Below are 17123 nucleotides of genomic sequence, written 5' to 3' on the forward strand. Positions count from 1 at the left end.
TATTCACTTAGGAACCTCATTTCTCTGCTGCTGTAGTACCCAGGCACCCAGTCACTGGAGCACAGCTCTGGGCACTCTATTGGTGTCAGAGAAGTACCAGCTTGTTTTTTTCCTCTGGACTTGTATTGCAGAGGACAGGGGGGAGCAAAGTAAGGGGTTTGTGGCTGTACATGTGCAGATGCACATGTACTGCTGAGAACTTAAAGCAGTTAAATTAGAATGTACAATTTTTAAGTAAAAAGAAATGTAAAACAGTAGACAAATTGGGAAACAAAGACAGACTACACCTTTTTGGATGTTCCTTACTAAGGCTGCTTTGTATGTAAAGTCCATAATTTGTATGTAGAAGTCCATTGAAAGCTGTGTTCATTTTCTGCAGAAGGGATTTCTTGAAGAACACTGGAATTGCTGAGAATGAGTTTTGATACATGAGCCAGGTAATGAGTGTTTGAAAATCCACTATAACTGGAAAACACAGTGCCAGTGAGGACAAACCTGTCCAGTCTTGTCCCTCAAGTGGCCCCTACTTACTGAGTGAGCCTTGCTTTTCTCATGCAGCCTTCCCTCGTGTTGGACTGAGATCCACCTGTGGATGGGGTTTGAGTGTGGGAGCCTCACCCAGGAACGTGTGTGCCCCGTGGAGCTGCTGCATCTGAGGGTGCTTGAGGACCCCTTCATGATCATTTCACTGTTGGCTGTTGGTCTTGGCAGACTGTGAAAGACACTGGGAGGGGAACACGCTGTGGAATTGTGAAGAGTCATTTTAGGGAAGAAGTATATGAATAATAAAGGAGAAAGAACTGACAAACATTTGATTTTGTCTTGGTAAAACAAAATTATACAAATTTTTAGTGGGTGGGTTTTTTCTTTGTTTGGGTTTTTTGTTGTTGGCTTTTTTTTTTTTTTTTTTTTTGGTTGGCTTTTTGGTAGAAAGCCATAGAGTAGAAATTTATGGTTTATTAAAAGACTGAAAACTTCATAGTAATCCAAAACTCTCATGCTGCTTATTCTCTTCCACCTCCTACAACATTTTATTTCCTTGTAATAATTAGTTTGAACTTTCCTCTATTTCTCTGGATCAAGTAATTTTCATACAACTTTGGGATTTTTTTTTATATGCTTTAAATCTTTCTTCTAAATAATGTTTTTTATAACAAAAAAAGAGCCATGAATACATTATAATTTCAATTTTCATGGTGTGTGGAAGATTTCTGCACTAGGTCTTTATTGTTTTTGAAGAATTCATCACCCTAGTTAAGAAGCTTAATATAAATTAAAGAAGGTATTAAGGAACATTAAGACATCAAAATGTGGAGCGTTCTTTTCCTTTCGATTGCTCCAAATGCAAACAAGTTGAATAAAATGTAATCAAAGGGCCTGTTTGGAGAACATTGAGTGGCTTTACAGCTGTGCTGTAGAGAACCTCTGGTAAGAGCATAATTCAAATAAAAAGGCCTTTCTTTCCTCCTCCTAATTCTCTTTGTTGTGGTGACAACAGAGTACAAGCCCGATAAAAATTTAATCACCTTATCTTTTTAAAGCAAATTGCATATTTGTTTACACACAATATACATAACATGAAAAAGCAAAAGCTGCTATCCAATCCCCCTCCCCTTCTAATCGCCTTAAAGGCCCTTGCCTAGAAGTTTTAAAAAAAATATATATTTAAATGTTTTAGTCTTCATTCTGAAGTCCCATTGTTCAGGATTGCTTTAAAAAAGCAGCCTGGGGAAAGATGAATATCACCAAACTTAAACTCTGGACCAGGGCTGAGCAGCAGATGCCTGGGATATGTCAGTGGAGTTGGTCCAGCTTAACTGGCTGCTGCGGTGCCTCCTCCACATGGAGAGTCTCGGGCGAGGTGGGAGGATTACAAACGGGCCTGTGGATCGAGCACTTTGATTTGGAGCTGCTTTGTAATGAACTGCCTTTGATTCTGGGGCAGGTCTGCTAACCTGCGCTTCTTCCGCATTGTGTGCATTTCTGAGAGGCTGCTGCAGGAGATACTGGGCACTGCTGCAGGTTTTGTTGTTGTTGTTGTTCCCTTTTCACTGGGATGATGAAGTTTTAGTCCCTTTTGTTGAATGCAAAACATGTTTTCAGTTGTTTCTGCTCACCTTGGTGCACACAACATGAGCATTGTTGGTTTTGTTTATTTACTGTTTAATAGGTCCTGGAGTGCTGACAAAAAACACAATCAAAAGTGCCTTCTGGCCCACTGCTGAGTGGCTCTGGGCTGAGAAACTCCCTCACTGGATGGAAATTTAGTGCCAAAGGGATATTCTATGGTTTTCAAAATTACAAAAGCTCCTGTCCTTAGTGGTTCCTTGATCTATTTTTACACACCTAACTGTACTCTCTGGGGACATGTTTGTGACACTGCTCCTCTTGATCCGAGAATTTAATCAGCAAGGACTACCTCAACAATAAAACTTGTGAAAATCTGTCCTTGTGTAACAGTTGTCATAGACTCTCCCAGATTCTACTGTGTTTATATCTGCATGTTTCTTAGTACTCTGCCAGAAGAGAGAGAGCTTAGGAGATTCAGTGACGGTAATTGTGATTTCAAGACACTGTTCTGAGTATTTTGAATGGTCTTGGGTATTTCACGCTGACCTGCCTGTAATTTTTCTACTGTTGAATTGTAATAAGGGCCTGCCTATAATCCCAAGCTTCCAACATTACATTCATATGCATAAATAATTTGATTCCTTATTAGTTCCATTATTTTTTCATAGTTGCTCCTGTTATGCACTGGGTATTTTCCATGCATTCAGTTTTTGCTTCAGGGAGCTTGAAGAGTGTGTGGACTGAAATCACAGCACGCGTGTGAGTGGTGCCTCTCCCTGCAGGTATGCTACAGCACTTGGGCATGATCTCAGTGGCTCTGTGGACCTTGAGTGGCCATAAAATGAGAATAGAGTTGTAATAATTTTTTGTATGATACATCAGTGGCATAATTGCAACTATATTACTGTACTGAAAGCCCATGGAGAAATTAATTTGAAAATTTCCTATAGGCTAGTGGAACAGTGTTGGATTTGAGGCCAGAAATACGATCATAGTGGTTGTCTTTTAGCTCTGACAGTTGATCCACTGCATTGTGCAAACACTTAATTTGTGTAGCCTAGACCTAGTGCATGCACTGGAGTCTCCCTGTAGCCTGTATTAAGGTTAGTCCCTGCTGCACAGAAACACAAAGTCTTGTAGAGCATACAACTCATAGTTGTGTTCCAAGAGTGCAAGGTAGAGAGTTCTCTGCTCTTAGGGAAGTTGTTCCAGGAAGACTTGGCTGACAAATGGTTGTGGTGCACTGTGCAACAGCAGCTGTGTTGGCCTATAAAATGAGGTCAGGTTTGGTACTCTCAGCAGATTTCTGCTGAAGGATGGCCAACTGGCCAAGGAATGAAAACCTTATGTCACTTCATGTCCATGCTGTCATTTAGGGCTGTTGGTGTATTTTGGAAAACCCACTGTGGGAACTGCAAAAACCCACTGTGGGAACTGCAAATAACTGCAAATATGTAAAATAATACACTTTTAAAGTGTGTGTGGCCTTGTGTAGATTTACTTAAGTAATGAGATGGATGCAGAGCAGTGGTGTGATACATGATGGGGATTTGTCAAGTTCAGAAATCTGTCCTGCTTTGTAGCTTCAGATGACAGTGGTCCATTTGTACCTGGTGTTTAATAGTTGCATTTTATTTTTGAAAAACAAGGTTAAAAATGTGGTTGTATTATGTAAATTTGGGAAAACAGATAATATATCCTGGTCATCTTGCTGGAAATTGAGCAATATAAAGCTGAATGAATGACATCCTCAATGCACTGTGTTATGCTAGCTCTCCTCAGTGTGGATGACAGGTTTAGGATGAAGAGAGGAGAGGGAAGGGGCAAGCAAGGGAAGCACAGGGAAGTGTACCACTGATACTCAGCAGCCAGCAGCTACGGTGTGGTGCTGGAGTCTGTGCTGCATTTAGCAATATGAAAAATATCAGACTGAAAATCAAGACGCTGACTTCATGTAGAAGGTATGGCAGACTAATTAAAGAAAAAAATGTGTACCAATTGAGCCTATAAAACTCTTCCTGACCTTGAGAAAACTCCCAGAGAGCTGTGGGAAACTCCAATCTGTCCCCTCTGAACTTTTTTGTGTTGTTGTTTAAATATAGTAACTGCTTTTTTAATTAAAAAGAAAAATTAGATGGCATTTCAAATTGTGTCCATGGTGCCTTGGGGACCTATTACAGTACAAATTACCCTCTACTATTTAGTGAGGTCTTGTTTACTATTGTGTGAAGCGAGGGTTACCAGTGTAAGGATGTAGGACAAGAAGGGCCCTTCTTTGAAAGTCTGGCTCTGCACATGAAAGTGACGCCAGCAATTGGAAGCAATTTGTGGAATTGTTTGATTATATTAATTATGGCACCAGCAAACAGTGCTTGGGAAACAGTTTTGTTTTCTTGCATTCTTTCTTGATTGCTTGCAGCAAAAGCCAAGATACAAAATGTGCCTTTAAGGACTGCCAGAGAGCGCAGTTCAAGCCATTGTGTGGAATTGGCACTGAGCTTGAAAGGGTTGTGTCCAGCTTGATGGGAGAGTTTTCCAAATACAGCTTCAGCCTGAACTTCACCCAGGTCAGCTTCTTAAATTAAAACAGCTTCTGTCTTCCTCATCAGGGAAGATTGGCTCTTTCCCTGCAAAGTAGGAGCCCATAATGAAATCCATGTTCTTTCCAGTAGTACCACTTCTTATAATAATATCTTTCAGTCCAAAAGCCTTTATAAGCTTAAATTGATACACAAGATTCAATCCTGCTCACCACTGAGCTGCAGCCTTCTCTGATGTGGTACAGGGCAGCTGTTCCCTAGTTTATGGGAAGATGTTTTATTTGTGAAGGATTTCCAAGCAGTCTGCCATGCTGAGACTGCAGGAATAGTGCTGCTGATGGAGGCTGGTTGTCACAACAGTGTTTGGGTGGGACATGGGGCAATCTACTTCTGCTCAAAGTGACTGTAAGATTTTTGTTTTCCCCTTTGTCTGTCATCAAACAAAGAATTATGGATGTTTTGCGTAGATCCCAAATACCATGCTGAGGATTTAGCACATTTGGAAGGAAGGAGTCTCCTTTCTTGTCTTCTTGAAGGCTGGTTGCTCCCTGGCCAACTTCTTGCTGTAGCCCTATTAATATTTACAAGCCAGGCAAAGTGATAATAACTAATCTTGTACTGGTCAAAAAGAAAAATTACTCTTCTCTGGAGTTTGAAACTCTAGCAGAATATTTGAGAGGGCTGACAAGAGATGTGGAAAAGGTGGTGTGAATTCAAAATAGAATTATTGGAGAATTATGAAGGGATTTACATAAGTAAAATTCACTGCCGGATCTGTGGAAGTAATTGAAGCTAAAATCCTGAGCTCCTGAGGGTAGCGAGGAAAGGAGTATGTATCCCTTGTTTCTTGAGTGAATCTCTGGTCAACTATTACACTGAAATTGTCTTGGTAATCATATTATTTGTTATTGTGGCAATGAACACCTAGGAACAGCGTAGATTGGCTCCTCTAAGAGAACTTGCATCTCTGCCTAGAAAAGGTTTATAGGTGTTGACCCTGATGTCAGGTAGAGAATTCCTGCCTAAATCCAGTTAGCTCAGGACACAGTTTCTCCCCTGCTCTTTCTAAAGCACAATATATTCATGATAGGCAGATGGGATGGTGAACTAGATAAGATCAGCAGTCTCTACATGACCCATCATCCAGTCCACTAGATACAGTGTGGTGCATTTGAGGGCCCTATTATAGTGTTTATGGGTACAGCAACACAGTACTTTTGTCCTTGGAAGGCTCACAAAGATCTTGTTTTTCCTGATCAGTTTGGGGCTTCTTTGGTTGAGGTTTTTGTTTTGTTGGTGGTTTGGCTTTTTGTTTGGGTTTTTTCTGTTTTCTTTTTTTGGTTTTTGGTTTTGTTTTGGTTTGGTTTTTTTTTTTTTTTTTTTTTTTTGCTGGGATATTGAAGGTGCAAAATTGCATTAATAAAGTCAGAAGGTAGAATTTGGGGTATCTTTAGGGAGAGGAGAAGAGAAGCAGAATTGCTAACTGATGTAAGGAGTTGAAGCAGCAGGATGTTATATTTTGTTGTTCTTGTCCTTTCTGCCTGACTGCAGAGATAACTGTAACAGGACAGGCTGGGCAAACAGATCCTCTCATTTTGGAATGCTTCTGCTTTTTGTTTAAATCAAAACTCTGGAGTGTTACTTTAGAGCTATTACACGAGCTTTTCAAGTTCTTAGGGTGCATAGAAACAGTTTTGTAGAACTGCTGGCATGTTTTGGGACTAGCTGGAAAACAAGTGTGTTCTTTCTAGTGTGTTGTGGGACTCTGAGAATCAGTTCTTATAACACTGATATTTCTATTAATTTTGCTGGAAACCAATGATAAGTTTATTCTCATTTTAAAGTTAATCAGAATGTGAAACAAATAGGAGTACTACTCTATTTGAACTTTTTTGGACACAGGTAGCTATGTTTTTTTTAAGAATGGATATTTCTAAGGATGGATAAATATATATAGATGTTGCAAGAAAAGAAAAATTAATTAGTTTTTAATTGTGTTGTGCTGAGTCCTGCAGTACTGGCAGAAAGTTTCTATTTCCTTTCAGTGGTCCCTCATTGCAGTAAGCTGAGGGAGAGGCTGGTCTTTGTACACTCTCTGATGAAGCCCCTCTGCATCAGACTGTGGCATGGATGTCTCCATCTGGGCCTCTAATTATTTCTGATTTTCAGGTCAACCTGAAAGCTTTTGTACTCTCTGTTAGCAAGAGTTGATGCAGGCACACACTCTCTAACTGTGTAATTAGGGTTCAGGTTCTGAGAGTTCAATTTGAGGAAATCCTGAAATTGTGCAAACCAGCTGTTACCAATAATCCATTGTGAGTGAGGATTATCCCCAACACTTTGCCTCTTTCAAGTTTTGCTCTTTTTTTCCTTCCCTCGGGAGGAAAGAAAAATGTCTGCCTGTCATATTAAAAGGTTACGTTTGCCTCGGATAAAAATTATTTCCAACATCAAATATGCTACATTAACTTGTTCTCTGATGTTCAGTCCATTTTTAACATTTGAATATTGATGGGAAACAAGAAGTTGTATGTAGCTGAGTCTTCTACCTGCAGCATTCTAAGGAAGTGAATAGGATATTTTGTTTACAGAAGGGAGAAGCAAGTCCAGTTTCCCACTGAAACTCTGCTCACAAATTCCGGAATGGAATGGGAGGTTTGGCAATAGTATGAGCAAGTCAAGAATGGTCTAGCAATTTCTTAATAAGTAATGAAGGAAGGAATGTCTTCTATTCCCAGGGTAGCTGCTGGTGTAGCCTCAATGTGCTTTTTCCTAACAGCATGGTGAGGATCCTGGGCCAGTGCTTTTCCAGCAAACTGTGGCAAGTACCAGTGCAGGGTAGGATGAACTTCTCATTTTGGCCTGAAAGCAAAATTCTCATTAATTGGGAGCACTGAAATCTTTTAACGTGATTTATTTTCCCATTACAGTTCTTATACTGTAAGAAAACTGTAAAAATCCATGCAGATACTTTCATATTCACCAGGATAGTGAGCAATAGGCTTTTTTTACAAGTGTGCACACAAGAAGGGAGTTGTTGAAGTTCGGCAAAATAAATTATTCTCCCTGGCTGTGCTGGAAGGCATGCCCTGCACCTATATTATTACACCTGTTTTCAATGATGGGTTATCAGTTGCTTAAAAATTGCTCCTGTCTCTGGCTGGACTACAAGGAGATACTGTATTATCTTGCTTCTCATCTAAAGTGTGTCTGGTATTCGGTCTTTAAAATCTTGCATTCGAACACAATGTTTCATTAGCTTTGATGGAGACATGACTATTCCTAAATATTGAAGAGAACTGTGAAAATAGGAAATGGAAATACAGAGATGGGAAATCTGAAAAATTAAGTTGGTAAAGGGGGAGAGAGATAAAACTCCTGAAGGGCTGAATAGCAAGTGCAATTTTGAGTCAAGGAAGAAGGAGTTGAACTTCAGAAAGAAAGAACGGGGACTGTTCTTGGAGACCTTTTGAAGGAGCAGGGAAGCAGAAGGCTAATAAGAAAAAAAGTCAACAAATCTGACAAGGAATGTTGATAAGGAATGACAATATTAAGTGAAGGAGAATGTGTAGTGGAGAAGTTAAAAGTGTAAAAGGCAAAGTAGAGTCCAAGGTTGCAGGTAATAGATGAAATAAATATTTATATGGGGCAAAAGCACAGAGGCGCTCCTTCACCCTGCTGTTGGGTGAGCAAAAGGAATTAGAGGAGCAGATTCTGTGTCAGCTTTCATCCTCCTTCCAGCTGAAGCAGGAGTAAAAACAAAGCAAAAGTAAACCAGATTATGGTGCTGTGTGTGGGTGGTGTGATTTGTGTCGGGGCTGGCATTCCAGGCTGGCTGATGTGGAGCCTGTCCCGGGCCCAGCGCAGATCTGCGGGAGGTGTGCACAGGGCAGAACTTGTGTCCATGGGAGTAACTTCCCTGGAGGGAGGGAGGGAGGGGAGCTGAACTGATTGTGTAGAGATAAAACTGGATTTTAATCTATACACAAGTAGGTGTCCAGAGTTCTACGGTGTGGAATTTCCGTATGAAGTGGTTAAAATCTGTGTGTTCCCATGCAAATTTCTTGTGTGAGCAATTGTAAAACTCGACGCTGCCATTCATTTGACTGTGTAAGATACTGGAAATCACTAAGCTGCTAGCTACTTATATGTGAAAATTGCATAAAATACTGTGGTGTTCCTTTGTTTTGTGCATGTGAAATTTTTTTTTTTTGGCTTGGAAAATGTTTTTCCTGATTTAGTATTGCTTTTCATTTGAATTTGAAAATGCATTTTTTTATTAATATCACTTATAAATGGATCAGTTTGGACTAAATCCTTCAGGCCATTCTGAGACAAAGGCTATTAAAGAGTCTGTATTTTTATCTGTTAATTATTAACAGCAGTTGAAAAGAATTAAGTAAATCACACTGTTTTGCAACTAGATTTTCATATCTAACCTTAGTTGGTGGATGCTAAAAGTACATTTTGCATAACACCTTGTCTGGGCACTTCTTCTTACAGACATGGTTTTGATGGGAAGGAATGAATTTCCTAAGCTTTCACATATCTTATGTGCCTTTGAGGATGGCCCATTAATAATATTAATACATAGGTATTTTCCATTGTTGTATGCAAGGCATTTTTTAGAACTTTGAAGCTAAAGTCTTTTTTTTAACACATGGACCTTTTCAATTTAATCCATTAGCAACTTGGCAAAATAAAGTAATTGTCCAACAGAGGAAGAAAAAAAAAAATCTATTAACATTTGCTACAAATCCGAGTAGTACAGGCAGCACTTAATTAATGGAAGAGATTTCTCACTATGTGTTCAAGCTAACATAGCTATTGTTCAGCAGAGATTAGACCCTTAATGTAAGTAAGTTAAACTAGACCTCCATCTAAAAATATCCGTCATTTCAGCTATTAAAGCTCTGATGTCTTCTTCGGTGACAGATATATTTCCCTTCATTTCCTTGGTTTTGTAAAATGTAAAGTATGCATTGTGTGTAATGTGAGAAATCCACGGAGGTAGATGAAACCCCGATTGTGCCTGTCTCTCTCTGCCTGCTCCTTTGTGCTGCTCCCTGTCTCAGAGCCTCCTCAGCCCTGAGACCTGCTGGCACCAGAGCAGAAAAACAGAAAATGCCATTTGTCAGGGTATGATGCCAGCCACCTAATCTGTTTGCAGAATGAGGGCCATGGGATCTGATTAGGTAATTTAGATACCATGTGAGTTTAATAATACCTGAGCTGCCTCTGGCTGTCAGCCTGTCACTTCACTGGTACAAACTGCCACGTTCTGCCATTTTTTCTGTAAACTTCTTACCTGGAATACCTTGTTTAGTCCAAATAGGTGTTAAGTGCTGCAGGTGAGGTATACCTTTACTTCTTCTATGTGGAAGTTAGTGATAGGGTGGAGGAGGTGAGATGGCTCACTTTTAACTTCATTTTCCCCAGCAGAATTCCACATGCAGCATGTCTTTTTTTCTCGAAAACAGAGTTTTTCAGACATGAGATGCTTTGTTTGAACACCACAGATGCTGTGCCAGGTTTCAGTTGTGTTGGGCCATCCAAGCTGATGTCACTGGTGGGTTTGAAGTTCAGTTTATCCACGGTGCTTATTTCACCCTCATGGCTGAGACTTCCCTGACTTGCTGCTGCAGCCCAGGGTCTCTGTGTGGTGAGAGCCCAACCCCTGCCATGTCCCTGTGGGTAAGGGCTTGCAGAGGCAGCCTGGGTCCTTCAGGTACCCATAAGGGAAAATTTTGGCTGCAATTTTAATGCCACATCTCCTCCCTTCCTCTCTCCTTTCCGCCAATTACCATTTTTTGGAAATTAGCGTCTCGCAAAGGCTGCTAACATAAATAAAAGTGTTTTAGGATTTGTTTGCTTTAATTAAAATGTGTCTTTCTGAAAGGATTTAGTTAAACATCTTTCTTAAACAGTGCTGTGCCAGTAACAGCAACATTTGTAATTGTGATAAGACCCAGAAAGGGAAACCAACTAGAAAGCAAAATGAAATGTTTCTTTGTCCAAAAAATAAATGGTACTCTCAGGAAAGCAGAGGAAACCCTGTGCAGGGACAGTTACAATTAGGTTGATCAAAACAGTAGAAAACATAAAATATTAAATAAATTCTGCAAAGGTAGTGAGTGGGGCTGCCTGAGGTTACTATTTCTGCTGTTTTTATTTTGTTTTCCCCTTTTTTGACTATTGCTATTTTTTTCTAGCAGCACCCACAATGCTCTCAGAGCTTTCCAAATAGGAAATAAGTTGCTTTTCATGTAGTGATAAATTATTTTTCGTAGTGAAGATGGAGTGATTGTAAGGGTAATGATATTAATGGGATTTATATGAAAGCATCCAATTAAAAAATCGAAACAGCTGCATCAAACATGACTCTACAATGTAATAAAATCATATAATAAATATGTGGTCCCTCCACACCATATTACCTAGTTTGATTAATTGAACCTTACGTGTGCAAAGATAGTCATTATCAGACTTCTCAGCCATCAAGGAAGAACAGTCTCAATTATTTTCACAATGAAATAATCATTGCTTTTTTTGTGTCCTGCCATCTGGAAAGAGAAAACAGCAGCTGCCATGACTGTGAAATGCATGATCTTGCAAAACTGTACAAAGTTGATTGTGCTTGATGCTGGACTCCTGCAGCCTTAGAGTGGGCTGTACTTTTAGCTACATACAAATATACAAAACATGTTGATTTTCTTCTCTTTTGGACCCTTGCACTTTTTCCCTTTCTTTTTCTTTTTTTTTTTTTTTTTTTTTGGGGGGGGGGTGGGTGTTTGTTTGGGTTTTTTGGTTTGATTCGATTTTTTTGTTTGGTTTTTTATTAGGGGTTTTTTGGGGTTTTTTTTTTTTTTTGGCTTTTTTTTGTTGTTGGGTTTTTTCTTTGTTGGCTTTTTTTTCCCAAAAAAAAAGACCCCTCTCTCTGCGAAAGTCTCCCCACTGCAGGGCCTTAGGGATGGTTTACAGCCTCTGGTTGTGAAATGCCAAATGAGCAGCTTCCTGGTTTTGCTTCAACACTTCCTCATTTCCTCCCTTCCCTTGGCCATGCGATGGGAATGCTGCTGGCACAATTTGCTCCCTGTGACACAGCAAGATGAGAGGCTGGGCTCTGGGGCTGTGTCCCCTTGCCGTCAGCTGTGAGTGGCCCTGGATGTGTCTGAGCTGGAGCAGTTCCCCTTGCCCGTAGACCTCCTGTCTCCAGGAAATCATAAGCATCTCAATCTTTTTGTCAGGCTGTGATACGAGAATCCGCATCTGAATTTCAGTATGAAGAGAGAGAGGCTGATTAAGTGTTTGAGATAAGGTTATGTGACACCACAGGTTAAAAATACCTGAACTGATTTTGGCCCAATGCCTGAAAACCACATTGTAGCATATTCAGGTGGCACTGAAAAAGCTTCTGAGGAGTTTGTTGCCTTCTGCTTTATGCAAGTGCTTCTTCAGGAGTGGTTTTTTAGGAGCTGCCTCTCTCTTGTTTTACAGCATTTCTTTGGACTTTGCTATCTTGTTTTTCTTATCTAAAATGTTACCAATGTGTTGAGTTATAAGAAAAAATAAAGGTGTAACGAACTCTGGCTGTTTAGGAGGAAAAGGACAAATATTTTTGTTTGGCACAAATGTCTGGAGAAACAGATCCCCAAAATACTATGCAGCTTAATTCTAGTGCCCCTAAGCAATAAGCAGTGCAAGTTGAAATCCCTAACAAATACTTTGTCTTAACAAAATAAAAACAAAACAAAACCTCAACAAACAAAAACAAACACTAAACCTGTATAATTTACAATGTGCTTTAGGTAAATCCAGAAAATAGGCTTAAAGAAATTCAAGAATCTTCTGAGTCTTGTGACTGTCTATAATTTTAGTGGTTTACCAGTTGGTTTTTTATTAATGACTTATATTTTTATAAATATTCTTAGTGATGACAAGAAACTTTGGGTATGTGTCTAAATAGTAGGAAAGGCCTGCCAAGTAAAAAAGACTTAGACCAGGCAAGCTGGTCTGGCTTGTTTAAATTCTTGCCTGTGTTTAATACTTTAAAAGCTCTAGATGGACACTGAATGATTCAGGATCCTGCACTGGATTTGTGGTATCACTGTTGTACACTTTATGTTTAAAGACTTCTGTTATTTTCTGTGTAAATTACCATATTGAAGGAGTCTTATGCAGAAATGTGACTTCCCTAATGCATTTTATTTACTTTCTTGTTTTCTTTGCTTGATTTCGGATGAAAACATGCCTGCTCATTTTTTCTAGTTCTCTGAAATGTGATGTTGAGTGTGTTAGTCATGTGTGTTCTTGTTCTTTTACAGATGGGCTGAAGCCAGATACCAAGATGCTGCTAACTGCTGCCTCCAAGAAGAAATCTAAGGGAGGGAAGGGGGATATGACCAAAGAGGATGAAAGCAGCAAGAATGATTCAGCCCAACCTGTTACTATCTCTCTTATCTTTAAAAGATATGTTTTTGACACACAGAAGAAAATGATTCAATCCTGAGGAAACAAGAGAGGCCTCTGATTACACCTAAAAGTCCAGACCCTGAAATGCATTGAGGTGTAATGTGTTTCTTGTCCAAACACATTCGACCTGCTCCTTCCTCACAAACAGAGCCTGGAAGCTTGTGCTGACTGTGCCCCCTTCCAAAATCTCTGCAGTCTCATATTGTTCTGTTCAAATTTGCTTATTTTGTCATCTCTGTGATGTGCAGCTTTATGGCATCTCAGAGAATCTCACCTGCCAGATGAGCATCCCTGGGTGTACATTCTAATTGCATTGTTTTCCTGGATAATTGTGTTGAAGTTTCTCTTGATTTAGAAGTTTGCCACCAAGTCAGGATGTGAATTTCATGTGACCCACAAAGTGAAGCTGGTTATTCTAGGCTTCCTTCCTTGAGCAAAGTGGGAGACAGAAGGCATACTATTTAATAAGTGAAACCTAAAATGGATGTTCCACATTCCTTCAGTTGCAACTCTGTAAGATGCTATCTGAGAGATGGTATGGATGTTTTTATAAATACAGTTTATGTCTAGAAATGTTTTTCATATTAAACATAATGATCTGTGTAGAGGAGAGTCTTAATTGTTCTGTTTGCTGTTCCAAAGGTCCAGAATTTATCTTCAGTGACATTTTATGTAACTTTTTTATTTTCCTGCCTGTTCTGCAATGAATCCTATTCCAAAACTGTTTTCTTTTTCCTTTTTTGTTTTTCTGTAACCAAAATGCCTTTTGTGTGTGAAAGAAAAAGCTGCCTATGGAAATAGTCAGGGGCTTTGTTTCATTAAAATAATGATAGAAGATTGCTGCATAAGCCTTGTAAAATGAGTGTCTCCAAGATGCTTTAGAAACCATTAGTTTTTAAAAGGGATTTCATGGCTGCTTTAGCTCTTTCTCTCAATTTCATGTCCTAGGCTCATAAAAAGGAGAGCACTTGTAATATCCCTTCCTTGTTGTATGCAAAGTATAGGACACCTTAACATGAAAACTAACAGCAATTCCACAGGTACGAAAGCTGCAGTCTGGAACAGGAATTGGACTCTGGCTTGGCAGCAAGGCAAATGTTGGTTCCTGCCTTTTGAACAAAAAGAGTACCTGCTTGTTGATGCTGAATAGCAGCCTGTGACCCATTTGCTGAAGTCAGCTATAGATGGTGACCATATGTACAATGTAAGTGCATGTTGCACATGGAGGTAAATAATTGCTACATTCATTCTTATTTATCATGTTATTATATCCCTTGATGGACACGAGTCCATCACATTAACATGATACTGATTTTTTCCCAGTCTTTTCCTTTTAATTTTTAGGTCGCCAAAGTGGCTACAAATGGCACAGTTATCAGCTATTGAGAGGATATTTACAGCTGGACAGCTGTGAGACAGAGCAAGCCTCGTGTCTAAACTAGGCTGATGGTACCCCTTTAAACCAGAACAGAATTAGTGCTTTGTGTAATAATCCCAAACAGTTTCTGCTGAGTGAGTCCCAGCAAAGCTTTAGCACATCCCTTAAGATTATGGGGTATGCTTTCAGTGTGATCCCAGAGGAATTAGGCAACTTCAGCTATTGGCTTAATGTAACTTGTGCTGCCAGCCTTGCTGGAAAATGTATCCTTCTGTAATGGAAAAAATGCATTTCACACCCCTGTCACCTCTCCTTCCCTATTTCTCTCTTCTTCCCAAACACCCCAAAAGCAGTCTTTGGAAAGAATATTTATAATGTTATCTGTCTTTTAAGCCTTTATCAAATCCTTTTTTGTACTCTGCCTAAGATACTGCAGTGATGGAACATAGAGAAACAGATGACATTGAAGGAACAGTGTTACTATCATCCCAGGTTAGTCTAAGAATTATGGGTATAAAAAAACGTAATTAAATGTGCCTAGTTATTAAGGAACTTACACTTGTATCTGTATAGTTCTAGTGTCCTTGCCAAATTTTAAATGGGTTGCTAATTTGGAGTATTGGAAAGAAAAGAGGAGTGATCAGGAAAGGTGCTTCCAGAGTTGTTTTCCTTGCACTTAAAGGATTTTGTCTTTTCTCATTTCTAAGACACTTTTGAGTAGTTCTGGAGAGGAGGTTGTCAGTGTAAATGGGGGTATGTATTTTTATAAAAGCCTATCTGATGAATGTTTCTCCCCCTACACCATGGATTGCCCTTAACAGGATCAGTGAGTCTTGTTACGGAACTTGATCCCTTTGAAAACTCATTAACCCTGAACACTTAGATTTGCAGTCCTCTGCTTGGCTGAAAGGACTCCTAGTGCAGGGAGTCCCATGGTTTATTTGCTTGGGGTACTCCAAGGGAGTGAGCAGCAATAATTCCAGAGTTGGACCTACATCACTTTCTCATCCAGTCTCTTGTAAACATATTTTTTAAATCTTCCTCCTATCTTCCGTTTGATTTCCAGACTAGCATACTAACTTGGCATTTTTCTTCCATCTTCTCAGTCTCAGACCTGGTCTCTTCAGTGCTCCCATTTCCTTCTTCACTCATTGCTTCTCCTTGCTCTGGCTCTGCTCTTGCCCTGGAGATCTGTGGCAGGGCTCCCACAACGGTTGCAGGGAGCCCAGTGAGGTGGGGAAGGTTCTTGGCCTGCAGCTCATCCCCGCTCCTGTGTGCACTGAGGAGCTGCCTCTGTTCAGGCTTTGACCCTGGGCAGCTCTAATGGACCCACAGGAGCAGGCTGTGTCTTCACCTCTCACCCTGCCCTGTCCTTGTGCCTTGGAATCCTCTGCAGAAGGCCCCTGTCACCGAGCCTCGTCCTCTCGTTTTGCTCCTGCTGCAGAGGTTTGTGTAGGATACACGGCTGGGGAGGGATCTGATGAAGACTGGGGTTTGGTTTTGTGTTTTTCCCAATGTAGAATTCCAAATGGAGAACCTAAGTGTGCCCAGGAACTTTGATTATAATGTGCTATTACTGCAGATCTCTGGCTACTGTCCTGAGGCTGTTGGATACACATTCAAAAAAGGGTGAAATGGTGGAACAAAATGATTATGGGAAAATCAAAGCTTTAAAAGACATTTGTAGGATGAACAGATGTTCAAACATTCTTTTATTTGGTTTCCAGACAGACGTAGAGACTTTCCTTTCATCCTCATAATCAGTGCATTATGCTGTAATTTGTAAAAATGGCATTAAAAAAATATTAACAGGGTCATATTGTGATCTACTGACTCTGTGTCATTAAGCCGTGAAGTTAAGAACGGCAGCTGGGAGCATGGGTTAAATGTTGCAGAATGTACTGTACTAGCATATATTGTCAGACTGTATTATAATGAATCCAAAATGGAATAAAGATGTAAGGAGTTTTTTTTAATACTCCTAAGGTTGTCAGTGTTGCAAAACTAGAAATTATTATGGCTGTGCAGATGTTTGGTGAGTAATACATCTTCGGGTTGTGGAGAGAGTAGCAGGGAGAAAAGCTTCGTTTTTACAAGCCTGTTTTCTACTTTTCCTTGGAATTTATTTTGGGACTGCAGTCTGGCTTGTGATCATGCCAGAGGTCTGGAGCCAGGAGGGTCAAAGCTGTGCTCATGGTAGCAAGGATTCAGTAGGTGGCATCCTTTGCTTGGAATCAAAGCTGAGTCTCCCCACCTAAAAAGGGGGTTTGCACTGAAACTGAGAATGAAAGGTTTGCATCAGGCTTGCAACACAGCTCTTAAAGAACAGCTTCTGTTAAAAACTACAGTGCATTTAATGTCTGGGACAGAGCCATCAACTCCAATCTGTTGACCAAAGCCTGAGGCACCGATGTCCTTTCTGTGTATGTTTCTGGCTCAGCTGAAAATAGCTCTGTCTCTTAAATCCTGTATTAGTTGGTTGCAAGAAACTGACTATGAAAAAGTGAACCATCTGCACCAGGGCAGTTTTTGATGTGTACAAGGCATTTATTTCTGGGCAATAGCACTTTCCTTGCCTGTTGGACTCTGCAGTTGAACAGCCACGAGGTGGTAAAGCAAAATGAGAGCCCATCACTGCTCGTGGGGAGTTGCAGTGAAGCCAC

The 17123-nt window shown here is 40.1% G+C and overlaps 1 protein-coding gene across 3 annotated transcripts in view; it reads left to right on the forward strand.

The window, feature by feature from the left end:
- The window catches only part of EEFSEC (eukaryotic elongation factor, selenocysteine-tRNA specific), a 124427-nt gene extending 107987 nt beyond the window's left edge, over nucleotides 1-16440 (forward strand). For all 3 annotated transcript variants that reach the window (XM_053989601.1, XM_053989600.1, XM_053989602.1), the window contains one exon: nucleotides 12935-16440. In XM_053989601.1, coding sequence (XP_053845576.1) covers nucleotides 12935-13119 — 185 coding nt within the window. In that variant the 3' untranslated portion in view covers nucleotides 13120-16440. The remainder of the gene's footprint in view (nucleotides 1-12934) is intronic.
- Nucleotides 16441-17123: the final 683 nt, after the last annotated feature.

This window comes from Vidua macroura, chromosome 13 (genome assembly GCF_024509145.1).
Source record: "Vidua macroura isolate BioBank_ID:100142 chromosome 13, ASM2450914v1, whole genome shotgun sequence".
Lineage (NCBI taxonomy): Eukaryota > Metazoa > Chordata > Aves > Passeriformes > Viduidae > Vidua > Vidua macroura.